At 36.8% G+C, this 13674-nt stretch overlaps 1 protein-coding gene across 1 annotated transcript; it reads left to right on the top strand.

Moving 5' to 3' along the window:
* Window positions 1-5147: 5147 nt before the first annotated feature.
* LOC113821658 (UPF0598 protein CG30010) lies at window positions 5148-12211 on the top strand. Its single transcript, XM_027374171.2, has 4 exons — window positions 5148-5364; window positions 7967-8015; window positions 9392-9534; window positions 11637-12211. Exons 1-4 carry the CDS (start codon window positions 5191-5193, stop codon window positions 11976-11978), a joined length of 708 nt encoding a protein of 235 aa, XP_027229972.2. The 5' UTR covers window positions 5148-5190; the 3' UTR covers window positions 11979-12211.
* Window positions 12212-13674: the final 1463 nt, after the last annotated feature.

Below are 13674 nucleotides of genomic sequence, written 5' to 3' on the forward strand. Positions count from 1 at the left end.
GAAAGGAAGACTAAGGTAGCGAGAAAAAGGAACAGATATAAGAGAGAAAAGGGAGAGAATATGGACTAAAGACGGGTGCAAAAAGAGCAGTACAAGAGATGCCTAGAAGGGAAGGGGCCAAGTAAATTGGGTTCCTAGCGAAGGGGAACGACCAAGAAAAAAGTAAGATAAAAATAATAATAATAACGAGAACAGCAACTAACACGTAAATCAATATATGAAGAAATGTACAAAACACGAAATCCAAGAAATAAAGCAAAAATGAACAGGAGAGCCTATAAAGCATACAAACAACTAAAGATTCAAGGATAAGCTTCTGCCATCCAGTGGAGCTCACACATGGTCCTCCCTCAAGGATAGCTTACAAAATATAGGCTACACTCCAAATAATAGCACCACGAATATTCACCAAACAAATCAACCAGAATCAGCAAGAGCAGACCCTCTGGCGACCCCGCAAGAAAAAGTCCAATTAATTTGCAGTATCCATCTACCTGATACGTCAAAGTGCATAAAGCAGTTATCAAAGACTTATGGCGAGGGAGAGCGAGCGCGGCAGCACGAGAGGACGGGCGAGGGGAAGCACCAGGCGAGGGAAGGGTATATACAGGCGAACATCACCAGGGCATGAGGGGAGCCTTGTTGTGCGTCGGTGCGGTGTGTGTGCGCGCGAGTGCGAGGACTGATATCTACACGCGTACACGCCCAGCCGCACCAGCTACAAACTTGCATAACCCCTGCCGCCCCCTTCTCTACGCCTCTGGAAGGGTACGACTGGCTGTTTGACCTGATCATGTGTTTTCTAGTGTTTTGAACAAGTGCAAACACACGCGTAAAATAACTGAGAGACAATAACCATGTTCAATCTAAAGTCATTGAACTCTGTCCGCCGATTAAATTGACAATGCGTAAATAAACAATGTTTCATTAATACATTTAACGTAAACCGACATCGGTAGGCAACTGATGCTGAAATCCCCCAAACGCATTCTAAACAATACCGACGTCACCTCTCAGGGTATAATCAACACCCTGCCAGGCTTAACACCTAACAACACACACACATATAAACCAATGGACTTTGACTCATGCGCTAGGTTATGTAGGATCATCAAGCTATATAACCCACCAATAGATGTTTTATCCAATCAACATTCTCCACTGCAAACGTTACGCATGCTATCTGGGTCACATCCATGTCAAAGGTGAGAGCCTAGTTTCTGACGTGTTGTTTTGACAAAGACACACGTGCGTCTTAAATATTTGACATACGGAATAGCCTCTTGCACCCAAGCACACAAACAAACGAGGCGCGAGGATAAATTGCAAGACTCAACTCATCCTCGTCTTCTCACAAAATGAACGAAAAAAGAAGAAATCTTGGTGTCGTCGGCCCTGTGAATGAACCCGCCGCCTCCCCTCCTGCCCTCCGCGCTCGCATGGTGACGCACGCAATGCAGACAGTTGGCTTGATAACGGCCATTTAACGTCCTTTGGCTCCGGGGAATCTCCTTCATCCTTGGCCCACATACCCGGAGACCCGCACCCAGCCCTTCCTCACTAAGTTAAGTGGCCCAGGGGTAACGCCCAGTCTGGGGAGTTATTCTGGATCGCCTTGCACATTTCATTGTAAATGTTCTTCCATTTTCTTCTTTAGTATTCATTGAGAAACAACCCTGGTTTTAAATTCTTCCCTTCCTCCCCCCATTCCCTTCTCTTCCCTCTATACACCTTCAACTTCGGTCCATTCATTCCTTCGCCCCCACTCTCCCGAGCACAATACAGCTATCACCACGCGTGATGTTAAACCGCGGCAGAATCAATTTCAAAATACCATTAATCAAACCGAAATTAGGAAAAAGACAGGATTCCATGACTTGGAAAATGAGCTATACCAGGTGCACGATTGAGAGGAGGAAAAGAGGAAATCATAGAACAGATCAACATTTTTTTGTGTAAAAGAGAGGGGGGATGGAAAGGGTGAGGAAAAACAGAAAGATAAAGAGGGGATTGCGAGGGAGAGGAAATGGGACGGAAAGGGTTGGGAAGGGTCGTGGATGAGATGGAGAAGGAGAGGATGGAACCAGACAGACAGAGCTTGACTCTAAATCGAAGAACAAATAATATTAAAAAAGATAAAAAGAATAAAAACAATAAACAAGGCCAGCAAGTCAGCCACGCACGAAGAGCCAGGTTAGCAATATCACATTACAACCGCCAGCGTCACCAGCACCGGGCGCGGCGTCGGGCCCCTCCTGCCTTACACTGCACCAACTTGCAGGGCGAAAGATTCATCGGAAAAGCCGAGGGAGGGAGGAGGGGCTGTCCAGTGACCTACTGTGTCTTGCTCACTTTGAATGAACGAACGCGAGGCTTGATTACACTTTGAACGAGTGCATGCAAACACGCCACGAACTGCTACACGTTACTACTGATATTTTGCTTATGGGAGTGACTAGTCTGTGTCACGTCCTGGAACAGGTACCAATACGAACGTGGAATAGAAGGCTCTCCCACGCTTCAGGTTCTGCGACCTGGTGTCTTGATAACTCTGGCACTGTGCGTGGACTTCCATTTCTGACGTTTAACGGCGTTGGCCTGAGCGAGAAAATAAATCCGCGAAAAGATCATCTTTGAGACTCGGCAATGCAATCGTAATATCAGGATCTCGCAAGATTATTTTTGGTCTCAATTCCCATGGTTTTCAGACCATCAATAAACCGGCCATAAATAGCAAAATATCGCCCACTTGCACCTTGACTGGTAAACAAAGCATCAAAGTTTGTCCATTATCCCTGTTGCCTGGCGTGACTGTTTGGCGCATTCGCCGAATTTACACGAGGGGCGTAAAGATCTTTTAGCTACAATTTTAGAATACACTGCGTTTTCAATGAACATTCATTTTACGGTCTTCTCATCTTCGTTTATAATCAGATTACTGATGTATACAATTTGAGTTAGAATCAATTTTCACTTATACATTTCCAGAACTCACGAATGCAAAATGGCAAAAATGACAAATCTATGAATCTCGGTGTGCATGGCCCTATGATCAATGTCTGAATGGCTGACTTACTTTAAATACTAATGGCCTCCACAGGCATCGCAATGCTCATCCACCTCTAAAAAGGTCGAATGAATGGAACAAATACGATTATTTCGAAATTTTGACCAGTAAATCCATATACGTTTATAATATATACATATCTAATGTTTTTATTCTCAACATGTGGGCACATTAATCTATGTGAAATCTTTCTGAAGAGAAAAAAGATAATTAAAATTACTATTCAACTATGAAAAAATCGGTTACATCGATTTCAGACCACTGAATTCGTCACATTTCTACCCTTTCCGCAACCTTTGTCGAAAAGCGGAACCCAGCTAAACCCGAAAGAGCCATAAGACCATAAAAGAGCATTATTTAACCGTGAGCGAGGCCACCCCGGACTCCCCAAACGTGACAAAGTCGGCAACAGTTACGCCTTGCGAGCATGGGCGGCGCCGCGGTCATGCAGTTGCAATGAACTTTGAATGTGATCGTCATCTTCCCGGGTCACACGAGGAGAATTACAGATGCGTTTTAAGGTTAACGGCTTGCAAGTGCACGGCGCATCTGGGGCTGTGGGATGGGCCTCACCTTTGTCATTTTAGCGTCTTTCGGCGAAGGAGGGAGAGCTCTTCCCTAACGATTTTATCTGGATGTTCTCACTTGTTCTTTACTTCGTGGATTTAAATGGATAAACTTATATAAAGTAGGCACTCAAACACAAGCATCGTTGACTGCCTAATATTCAATTTCTGATGATTAGTAATTGCGATCTTCAGTTTCAGGATAAAATGCAAGTCATCCTTATATTGCAGTTTCTGTATAATCTAAATTTTATGGAGATTGAAAATAAACCAGAAAAAAATGTTCAAAGTTTTAACTAATTGATATACTTGTATGTAAACAATGTGTTTTTCAAAGTAAGCAGACTTTAAAAAAATAATAAAAAGCCAAAGTTCCAAAAATGGATGGTATGTGTCTGACTAAAATTAGGACTATAATTTATTCAAAAAGAATTTTGCGTGATGCATATATGTATTTGCAATCGATTTCCATTTGCAAAGAAATAATAGTAACTATGAATCAACACCATTTGTCAAAAAATGAGTACCTGTGTGTATTAAGGTGTACTTGTGTATGTGTGCAAATATATATACACTCGGTAGGTAGAGAGATAAGCTGATATGTATGCATGCACGTATAAAACCTACCAAAGCGTGTGAGGCATAGAGAGGTATGCGTCTCGTTGCACTTTAAAAGGCATGGGATAATAAACCAAACTACACTGTCGGAATAATGAACTAAGGCTGGGGTATATGGTTTCATTTAAGGCAATTTAGAAAGCGAAGGTCACAAGTAAAGTGTGTATGGGTGCCCATGTGAGCTGGAATCTAGGCCTACAATGAGTAAGTGTAACGTTTGGCTAGACTAAAACACTCACGTACAGATCGAATAAGCAACCCTATATCAGGCTCTGAAATACTAGAATGACACTCACGTAATTTCCATGATCTCTTCGACAGATTGGGAGATCGATTCGGGTTCATGATGACCTGAAGGAAAGAATCTCCATCCACAACGGGACTTCACGGTAACGTTCACCAATCAGCTGGCTTACTCACGACTGTAAACAACCACCTTGTACCTTTATTTCACGCGCCGTACGCACAATTAAGGTCATTAACACTAGCTCTATGTCAACCTGTGATGCTGGAGATCCTCGTGCACAAACCGGGTATTTGTAATTCGCCTCAGCTCTCGCCTATCGCATAAAATATGAGGAGAGGCTGTCACACTCAACCCGACTCCATTTGAGGTCTCTCGGGGCACTGCCGGAGCGAGAAGCAACAGCGATTGTCATTGGTTAGACTGCGGGAGGCAACTCGCTCGACAGCCAATCAGAACTCTGCTTTCGATTTATCATGGCTTTCATGAAAATAAAGTCAAAATAAGAACTATGATATTTTTGAAATATTGGATTTCTGGTTATATATCTAATCCCATAGATATAAACTTCTATGATTATGAAAGTCATAATATAAACCTCAAAGGGATATGTCAAGGTGATATATTAACCAAACGCTAGTATTAAAAGTGTAACTTTCGTTTGACATTTCGGGATTATCTTTCATGATGTAAACATGTTGAACAGAGTCATTAACAAAAGTAACTTTTCTCCTGTTTTGTGGCAGACATTGCGATGTCTTCTGTCCAGACAATGTCACAGCTCTCCAGAGAACACCCCATATGTACAGGGACAATCACCAGAGAAGAGAGTGCGAGAATACTTCTACTACATCGACCACCAAGGAATGGTAAGTTTGCTGTAGTGACCTCAGCACGGTCATGAATGTAGTTAATCAGTCGTAATATTATATATCGAGAGCTTTTAACTGTTCCGTTTACTATTAATAAACGCCCATTATTACTTAGCGAAAGATCATAAAATATCCAGTTTTTGTTAACTGTTTTCCGTTATAACTGCATGTGGGGTAAATGTCGAATTATATAAAAAACATTTCTGAAAATAAACCAAAAATATCACAAACTTATATTTAAAAAAACAGAAGAATTGTGTATCAAAGTCCATAAATCTCTCAGAGCCAAGTCTAACATGTTATATCCTCCAGGATTTGCTGTCTGGCAAATGGCAACAAACCCTCAGGACATGTTCAAATGAAGTTTGTCAGAATCCCTGGTGATTTGTCATTTGCTGAATATTGCCAGAACAGAGAGATTATAGAATTGCTTCATGCACTTTATTCTAAACTTTTGATTTAAACTGATGACATTTACCCTGCAGCCAGTCAGGTAATTCTAATTATAATCTAATTTTAATGTTAGTATACACAGGTAGGTGCAGCAAACCTACTTATACTATAATTAGGCTTAGTTCTATACATTTTAGGAAGGGTGGCAGCATATCCAAGAGGTTTTCTTTTTGGAGGTTCTATTTTCTATTATTAAGTAGATAATAGATGATTACTTATGTTTCTATTAGCTTAGGGTAAAACAGAGATTATACCAGTCATTATGATATATTGGAAATTTCTTTGTAAATGATATTGGATATACCAAGGTCTATCATGGAGTACAACTGGCTTATGCAAGGGGTTAGGCCTAGATATCCCATGGCTACAATAGTTTCTGTAACATATAGTAAAACTACTTTCTATCTCTTGTAAAATCTTAGAGGAAATGTGATATAAAGTCCATTTGGAAACATAATCCTGGTTTCTGACCGGCATCAAAATTGGAGTGCGGGCCAGTCCAGGAACCAGCCCACGTGCTGCCTGCCACGGTCCCACCACTGGGACAGCTGGCCATGTTTATTTTTTCAGTCGTCACATATGTGTGACACCCGGCACAAGTGGGTTAAGATGTCTGTTGCATTTTACAGTTTACCTGTAGCTATTATAAGAATCCTAAAATTTGTAACAAGCTTTCTTACTATTATCTTGATCGTTTTCATAAGCCACTACTAACAACTTGCAACCTAGTATCATCCTATGGAGGAATCTTTTTGATCTTAGCCAAAGCTAAACGTTTTGCCATTTTTGCTTACATAGTGCACATTATTGGTAAGATGTATCAGGTATTGCTGTAACTAATATGGTATCCATCACATATACATGGCAACAGAATTTTTAGCATAGACAGCATTCCAGCATATTGTTGAAGTTACATGATTCTAAAGTTGACAATAAGCATATTCTGTCACATATTCTCTAAAGGTATTTTCATGCCTACACTTTTTCCAGCATTATCTTCACTACCCTTCCTCTCTTATATCTGAGCTGAGCATCAGTTTCCATAAACTCATCATTCAGCAAGAAGGAACCTCCTAATCATTTGTCATAAAAATTAGTAATAGTGTAAAAAAAAGTGCAAGTTATATATTTATGCATAAGAAAACATACAAGTATGCCAGTTTATTTTCATTGTGATATTCCATATAACTATTGTGACAACCATTTTCTAATAGATCTATGTTAAAGTTACCATTAACTAAATCATTATCCTGTTGACGCCAGATGCATTGCAATCCACACCTGAACCAAAATCTAGGCATTTGGCCTCTTTGAGTAGTGACTCTCCTTGGTGTGTAGCTTATAGGACAAGGCCACAGAAACACTCATGTGAAGAATGAAGACTATATCTTAATAAAAAAATATAGATATAGTCCAAATTAGTCATATATACCTCTTGTGCTTTTTAGGTTTTTATTCTCTTACATTCCTTTTTCTACATTTATCAAAATGAACACGGAGCATTAAGATAATATTTGCATTGACTGAAAGGGAAGATTTCAGGAAAGTTGTATAATTTATCAAAATAGCTTAATCAAGATATGATTTAAATAACTTGTACCCCTTACAGAATTTTGCTGACTTTTTGAGTTTTTGAAATGGTGGAAAGTTAAGCTATGGAATGGAAGACCTCTTTCATATGGTTTTCTATTTCTTCAGATTCTTTTTACTTTTTCATATAGATATGAGGAAATGCAGTAGAAAAGTTTGATGGTGCCGAGATTGGCTGTACATTTTTTCCATATAGATGGTTCCAGGAGTCACCAAGGAATTAACTACTAGGCTTACTTGATCTCACCCTTTTAATGTTTTGTGATTTTCAGATTTTTTTTTTTTCTTTCTTTTTTTTTATTATTATTATTGATAACATAAGAATTCTAATCTCAGTATTAATGATAATAAGATGCACTCATTGCCAATAGGTTATAGAGAAAGTGTAAAAAATGCTGATTTAACAATGGACACATTGTATGTTTAACTTTTAGTACTGCACATGAGGTTCAGTATAGGTGATCAGTTGTATAATGTTAGAAACAAAATAACCATATGTGGCTAGAGATGTAATCTGAATTACCAGATCTTAAAGCTTTTCTGTTTATTTTTCCAGCTATTCTTGGATGATGCACGCATGAAGAATTTTACATCATGCTTCAAAGGTATGGCAACTAAAAAAGAAGAAAAAAAAAAAAAATCTTCTTTCTTTATTTATTTATTTCTTTTTTAAATCTCATTACTTTATATTTAATCCTGATTCTAGTAACATGTGTTAGCATTAATCAAATAATTGTTTAAAAAGACATTTTGTTTTATCATCTTATATGCAGTATAGTTTCCTGAGCCAACCTAACCTAGAATTGAACTGTCACAATTGCAAATATGAGCCAAGCCTGATCAAACTTGAAGTAAGCTGTTATTACTTCATTTTATTGATTTTCAGCTTCATGTAAGATAACTTCACTGTATAAACTTAACATACTTGTGCCTGAGTGTTCTAAACTAGTTTATCTTTAGTTAGCTATGTTTAGAGTGAAATAGATTGATATTTGCTAATATAACAATACAGCATTTATTTATCTTCTTTTAACCCTTAAACTATGAAATAACGTAAATAACTTACTGGACAAAATGAAGCAAGATTCATAAAAAAAAATTCCAAATTACCCATGTTATATATAACCATGCAAGAACAATTTAAACAAAAATGATTTTCGTTTAATTAGTAAGAATCACTTTTGTTGTGGAAGCAGATGGTTTTGCAAAAAGAAAAAAAAAGAAAAAAAAATTGTCAAGCACCTAAATCAGTATGAACACATCAGAATATATCAGTAGCTATGAATTTATGAAACCTATTTATACCAATGCATTTATACATTCAATGTCCACTATACATTTGTTTTATTTGAACTTTTAGATGTAGATGCCTCCACAAGTGTTAGTCAGTAAGGAGTAGTTTGCAAGACCTACCTGAGTTTTTCCCATACCTTAAATTGAAAAAAAGAAAATATGTATACATGTATATACATGCATATATATATATATATATATATATATATATATATATATATATATATATATATATATATATATATATATATATATATATATATATATATATATATATATATATATATATGTATATATATATATATATCCTACGATGACGGGTCCTGAATTTTTTGTGATATCAAATTATGCAACAGTCTAGACTTTGCGACTAGGTCTAACCTGTTTACAGCCGGCCTACCCATTGCAAGTCATGATGCATACATACGTCATAGGCATTTAGGTCATGATAGCTATAGGCATGTCTGTCATTGAAGGGTTAAATACAGTAATGAGAATGATAGTAATGATAATAGTGTGCATGTGTCCAGGATACTTGCAAGTGTTTGTGCAGGATATATTATTTCATTTGCACTCAGCTGTGTCCAACACAAATGTGTTAAAAAGAAAAAGAATAGATAGATTGATATAGAGTTTATGAGATTCTTACTGTTTATTATAACTACTAAGCTTTTTCTGTCCTTTTCAGAGAAGAAGTTTCTAAAGTTCTTCTTCAGCCAGATTAAACTGAATAAAACAGATCGTTATAAAGAATTCCCTTTTCTCTCACCTTGTGGTCGAGAGAGGAACTTCATTAGATGTGATGACGTCCCTTGTGTCTTCACACACCTGGTAAGTCTAGACTGATTTTTGTCACTTTACAATGTATGATTGGTATATTGACTCATTAATATGGGTGCATACATTGTCTACTGTAGTTTTGATTGTGAATATTGTAAATACAAGGTGGTTCCACAAGTGCTTCACCACTAGGCCTACTAGACCTCCCTGATTATACCATTCTCTGAGTTTCTAGGATTTTATTTTATTTTATCATATATATATATATATATATATATATTTTTTTTTTTTTTTTTTTTTTACGATTATCACTACTATTATTATTATTATTATTATTATTATTATTATTATTATTATTATTATTGTTGTTGTTGTTGTTATTTACTGGTATAATGTTATTTTGATATTATAATGTTAATGTTGATATGAGATCATAAACAATACAGATATATATTTTCTTTATCACATAATCTAGGAAAAGGGTAAACTGGTGAGATCACTAAGACCAAATAATTGACTCCTTGGTGACTAAGTTCTTGTGGAACCATCTGTATCTTATGAATTTACCAAATTAAAATCATAGTGGATTGGATGTACGAGTAAATGCCCTCCCAGCATCCATGGGTTATCACAGCAGTTTTGGTTTTTAGTTTTGTTTATGCATAGATAGCCTCAGAAGTGCAGAGTCACCAAAGTAGAAATTACTAGACCAACCTGATCTTTCCTTTTTATACCATACCACTAATTTTTGGGAAGAGAAGTTTTTACTTCCATTACTGTTCTTGTTATTATCGTTTCTTTATTATTATCATTACAATTATAATTATCATTATTATTATTATTATTATTATTATTATTATTATTATTATTATTATTTTATTGCTATTATAATAATATTATTGTTTTTGTTATTATCAACATCATTAACATCTAACATTTGCAATAATGATAGTGTTAATAGAATCAAAACCTCTCTTTAAAAATAGGATAAACATGTGAGATAAGAAGAGCCTAGGATATGAGTTACTGTGACTAAGCAATTCAGGAGTGAAAATCAGATTTTATAATATCAGAGTGGTTATGGCATATATACATGTACTCTCAGCATCAGTATGCATACATTGCCATGGTTTCTGTATGCATCTGTTTTACTTAAATTTGCATTTCTTGAAGTTTTGAAGTTTAGAGCTCTCTGTGATAGCAATTGATAAGAAATACTAAATTTTTACCCTAAACTATATAGTAATATTACATATTTTACAATAGTTTAGTATTTTGATATATATTGGTTGATGTCAGTAAATTTATATGATTCATTTCATGAAAACATACATGTATATGTATTATGTTTATCTATAGATACATCTATATGTTATTGATACTATTATTATTATTATTATTGTTGTTGTTGTTGTTATCACCATAATCATTATCATCATCATCATTATTGTTATTTACATTGTTAATATTATTGTTTTTAATTATTATTATTTTGGTGGTGGTGGTAGTGATGTTAATGCTATTTTTGCTATTTAATTTTTGCTATTATTGTACAAGTTCGTGCTAAACTAAGTTTTTAATGATAAAGATATTACCTTCAATTTTTGACATCAGTAATGTTACAACCAGAACCAATGTATTTTTCATTTTTCTGTGGTTTTAACAAGCTGTGAATTGAGTGATAATCTTTAATGAAGGGTATATTCATTCTTTGGTCTATTCCTTGATACATTCATTCTTTGGTCTGTTCAGAATTGGTGTCCTTTATGCTTAGTTTTTGAGCTCGTGCTGCATATTTTTATTTATTGATTCTCATGAGGACTTCTTGTATCTGATGTTTGACAATGAAATAAGGATTTTCCAGTTTGTAAAACCAAGCTTTTGAAATACTGGGAGTAAAAATCTACCTTAGACTTATGCAAATCAGGCCGCTTTTGTGACTAGGGAGGGTAGACACACAGGGGGATCTATGGTTCTTAGGAGTTTGATATTAGTACATCACAGCATTTTTCGGTAAGTCTCATGTATATAGTTATAATGAATTTGAATTTTCAGAATTTTTTGAGAATGGCAAAATCATATTGTACGGCTACAGTTAGATTTGTCAGCATTTTACATATGCTCTTATTCATAAAATGATTTAAACTTTTCAGATTTTAAAAGACACACCTTCAGGAAAAGAAGAGCACCTCTCATTTGGTAATGCAGGTGACCTTATGACCGTCCCTTTCCAGCCATCGGAAATTTGCATGCAGATTGAGACAGGAAGAGTGTACCACCCAGCTCCAGAGCGGTTCGGAGGTGTGGGTCTTGTGAAATCAAAGTTGGCCATTCAGTTGTCTAATCACTTTGTATTTACAAATGATGAAGATCATCCACCAACACATATTCAGTGGAAGGATCAGACTATAGAACTTTCTCAGAGTTTGGTGCCAGTACTTCAGGGATTAGAAAATGTAAGGAAATATAGTTTGGGTTTGGTAGAGGAAATGTAGGATTTTCATCTTTTTCTTTCATAAATAGTGATCAGTGAAATATGCTAGCCAAAGTGTTTAATGCTGGGAATATACTTTTTACACATGTTGAGGTATGTGATGTAACATTTTCATGATTATACATTTGTGAGCATAAAGGCTTCAAGTGATTGAAACATGGTTCTGAATATTGGGTATTGTAAATAACTATTGATAATAGATGTTATTATTTTTAAATTCATACTAAAGTTTGATCTGTGTATAATTGTCCTTGTTTTTAAGATGTAGTAAATTAATACATACACAAGATTTATTATTATTATTTTTTTTTTACATTGATATTAAGGATAATGATAATAATTATGTAGTAAAGAGTTCCTCCCCCTCCCCCCCCCCCCTCTCTCTCTCTCTCTCTCTCTCTCTCTCTCTCTCTCTCTCTCTCTCTCTCTCTCTCTCTCTCTCTCTCTCTTTCTCTCTCTCTCTCTCTCTTTTGAAAGTCAATTATACATAGTAGTTATAGCCTAAACAAACAAAGAACCAGGAGTACCAGCAGGGTTACTGGAAACTATCTTAGGCTATTACATTTATATGATAGAAATAGAAATGTTTAAGTGAATCAATATGTGGAGAGTGCTGCACGTACACTTTGTACATGACACAGACCCGCCACGTAGCAATGTTGCTGTAAGGGTTGCAGCCGAGGAAGCGGTTGGTCTGGTCTGGCCTTTTGTCGAATCATTTGCTGAGCTCTGTTTTGTACCATATCTAATAGGCTGAGGTACGATCGTGGGCAGGAAGACCATGCAAGGGGTGCATATTCCATGACTGAATGAACTTGAGCTGCATACAAAGTGGAAATACCACAACCATCCAGGAGGTGAGAGATGTGCCTCACACAGCTAAGTCTCCATGTGGCTTTCTTGGCAACATTATGAAGGTGTTTAGTGAAGGGCAGGGTAACATGGACTTCCACACCCAGGATGATGATGGATGCCTGGAGTGGCAGTGCTCTCCACTCCAACAGAACAGTGGGAATAAGTGTTTCATTGGTTTGCTGATATTGAGATATAATTATTAGCTGTGTTTTATCTGGAGCTAAATCGACTTGCCAGCATCTACCCCATAAGACATCAGTATATGCATGTGCCTCTGGGACAAGACAAAGCAGGTCATTAAAAAAGATGTTCCAGAGGAGTGGGCCGAGGACACCACCCTGCCGAACACTGGCACCTATCAGGATTTCCTCCAAGGAGCGATAATTCACTGCTATCTTGAGGGATCTACCCTTCAGGTAGTCAGGCAGAGAAAATATCTGCGCATTCTCATGCTGTTGAGATAGGCAGTGAGGCTGAGGTGTTGCACCATGTCAAATGCCCATGCAATGTTGAGCGCTATAACAAAGGTGTCCTTGCTTTGGTCAAGGGGCTTGTGTGAAGTACTGGTCATGTGGAGCAGTAAGTCAGCTGCTGACCTGATTGTTTGAAAACCAAATTGCCTGTTTCTTAGCCGATGCTTAGAAGTAAGGAACGCTTTAATTTTGTCAGCTATGATGGAATCAAAGATCTTGCCAAGAACTGAGAGGAGGGAGATGGGTCTGTAGTTCTTGGGATTGGTTTTTGTATCTTTTTTGGGAATGGCCAGCACCCTTGCTACCTTCCAATGGGATGGCCACTTTCCAGAGGTTAGTCATCTCTAGAAAATACTTGTAAGAGGTGCA

Source organism: Penaeus vannamei, chromosome 5 (assembly GCF_042767895.1).
Source record: "Penaeus vannamei isolate JL-2024 chromosome 5, ASM4276789v1, whole genome shotgun sequence".
Taxonomy (NCBI): domain Eukaryota; kingdom Metazoa; phylum Arthropoda; class Malacostraca; order Decapoda; family Penaeidae; genus Penaeus; species Penaeus vannamei.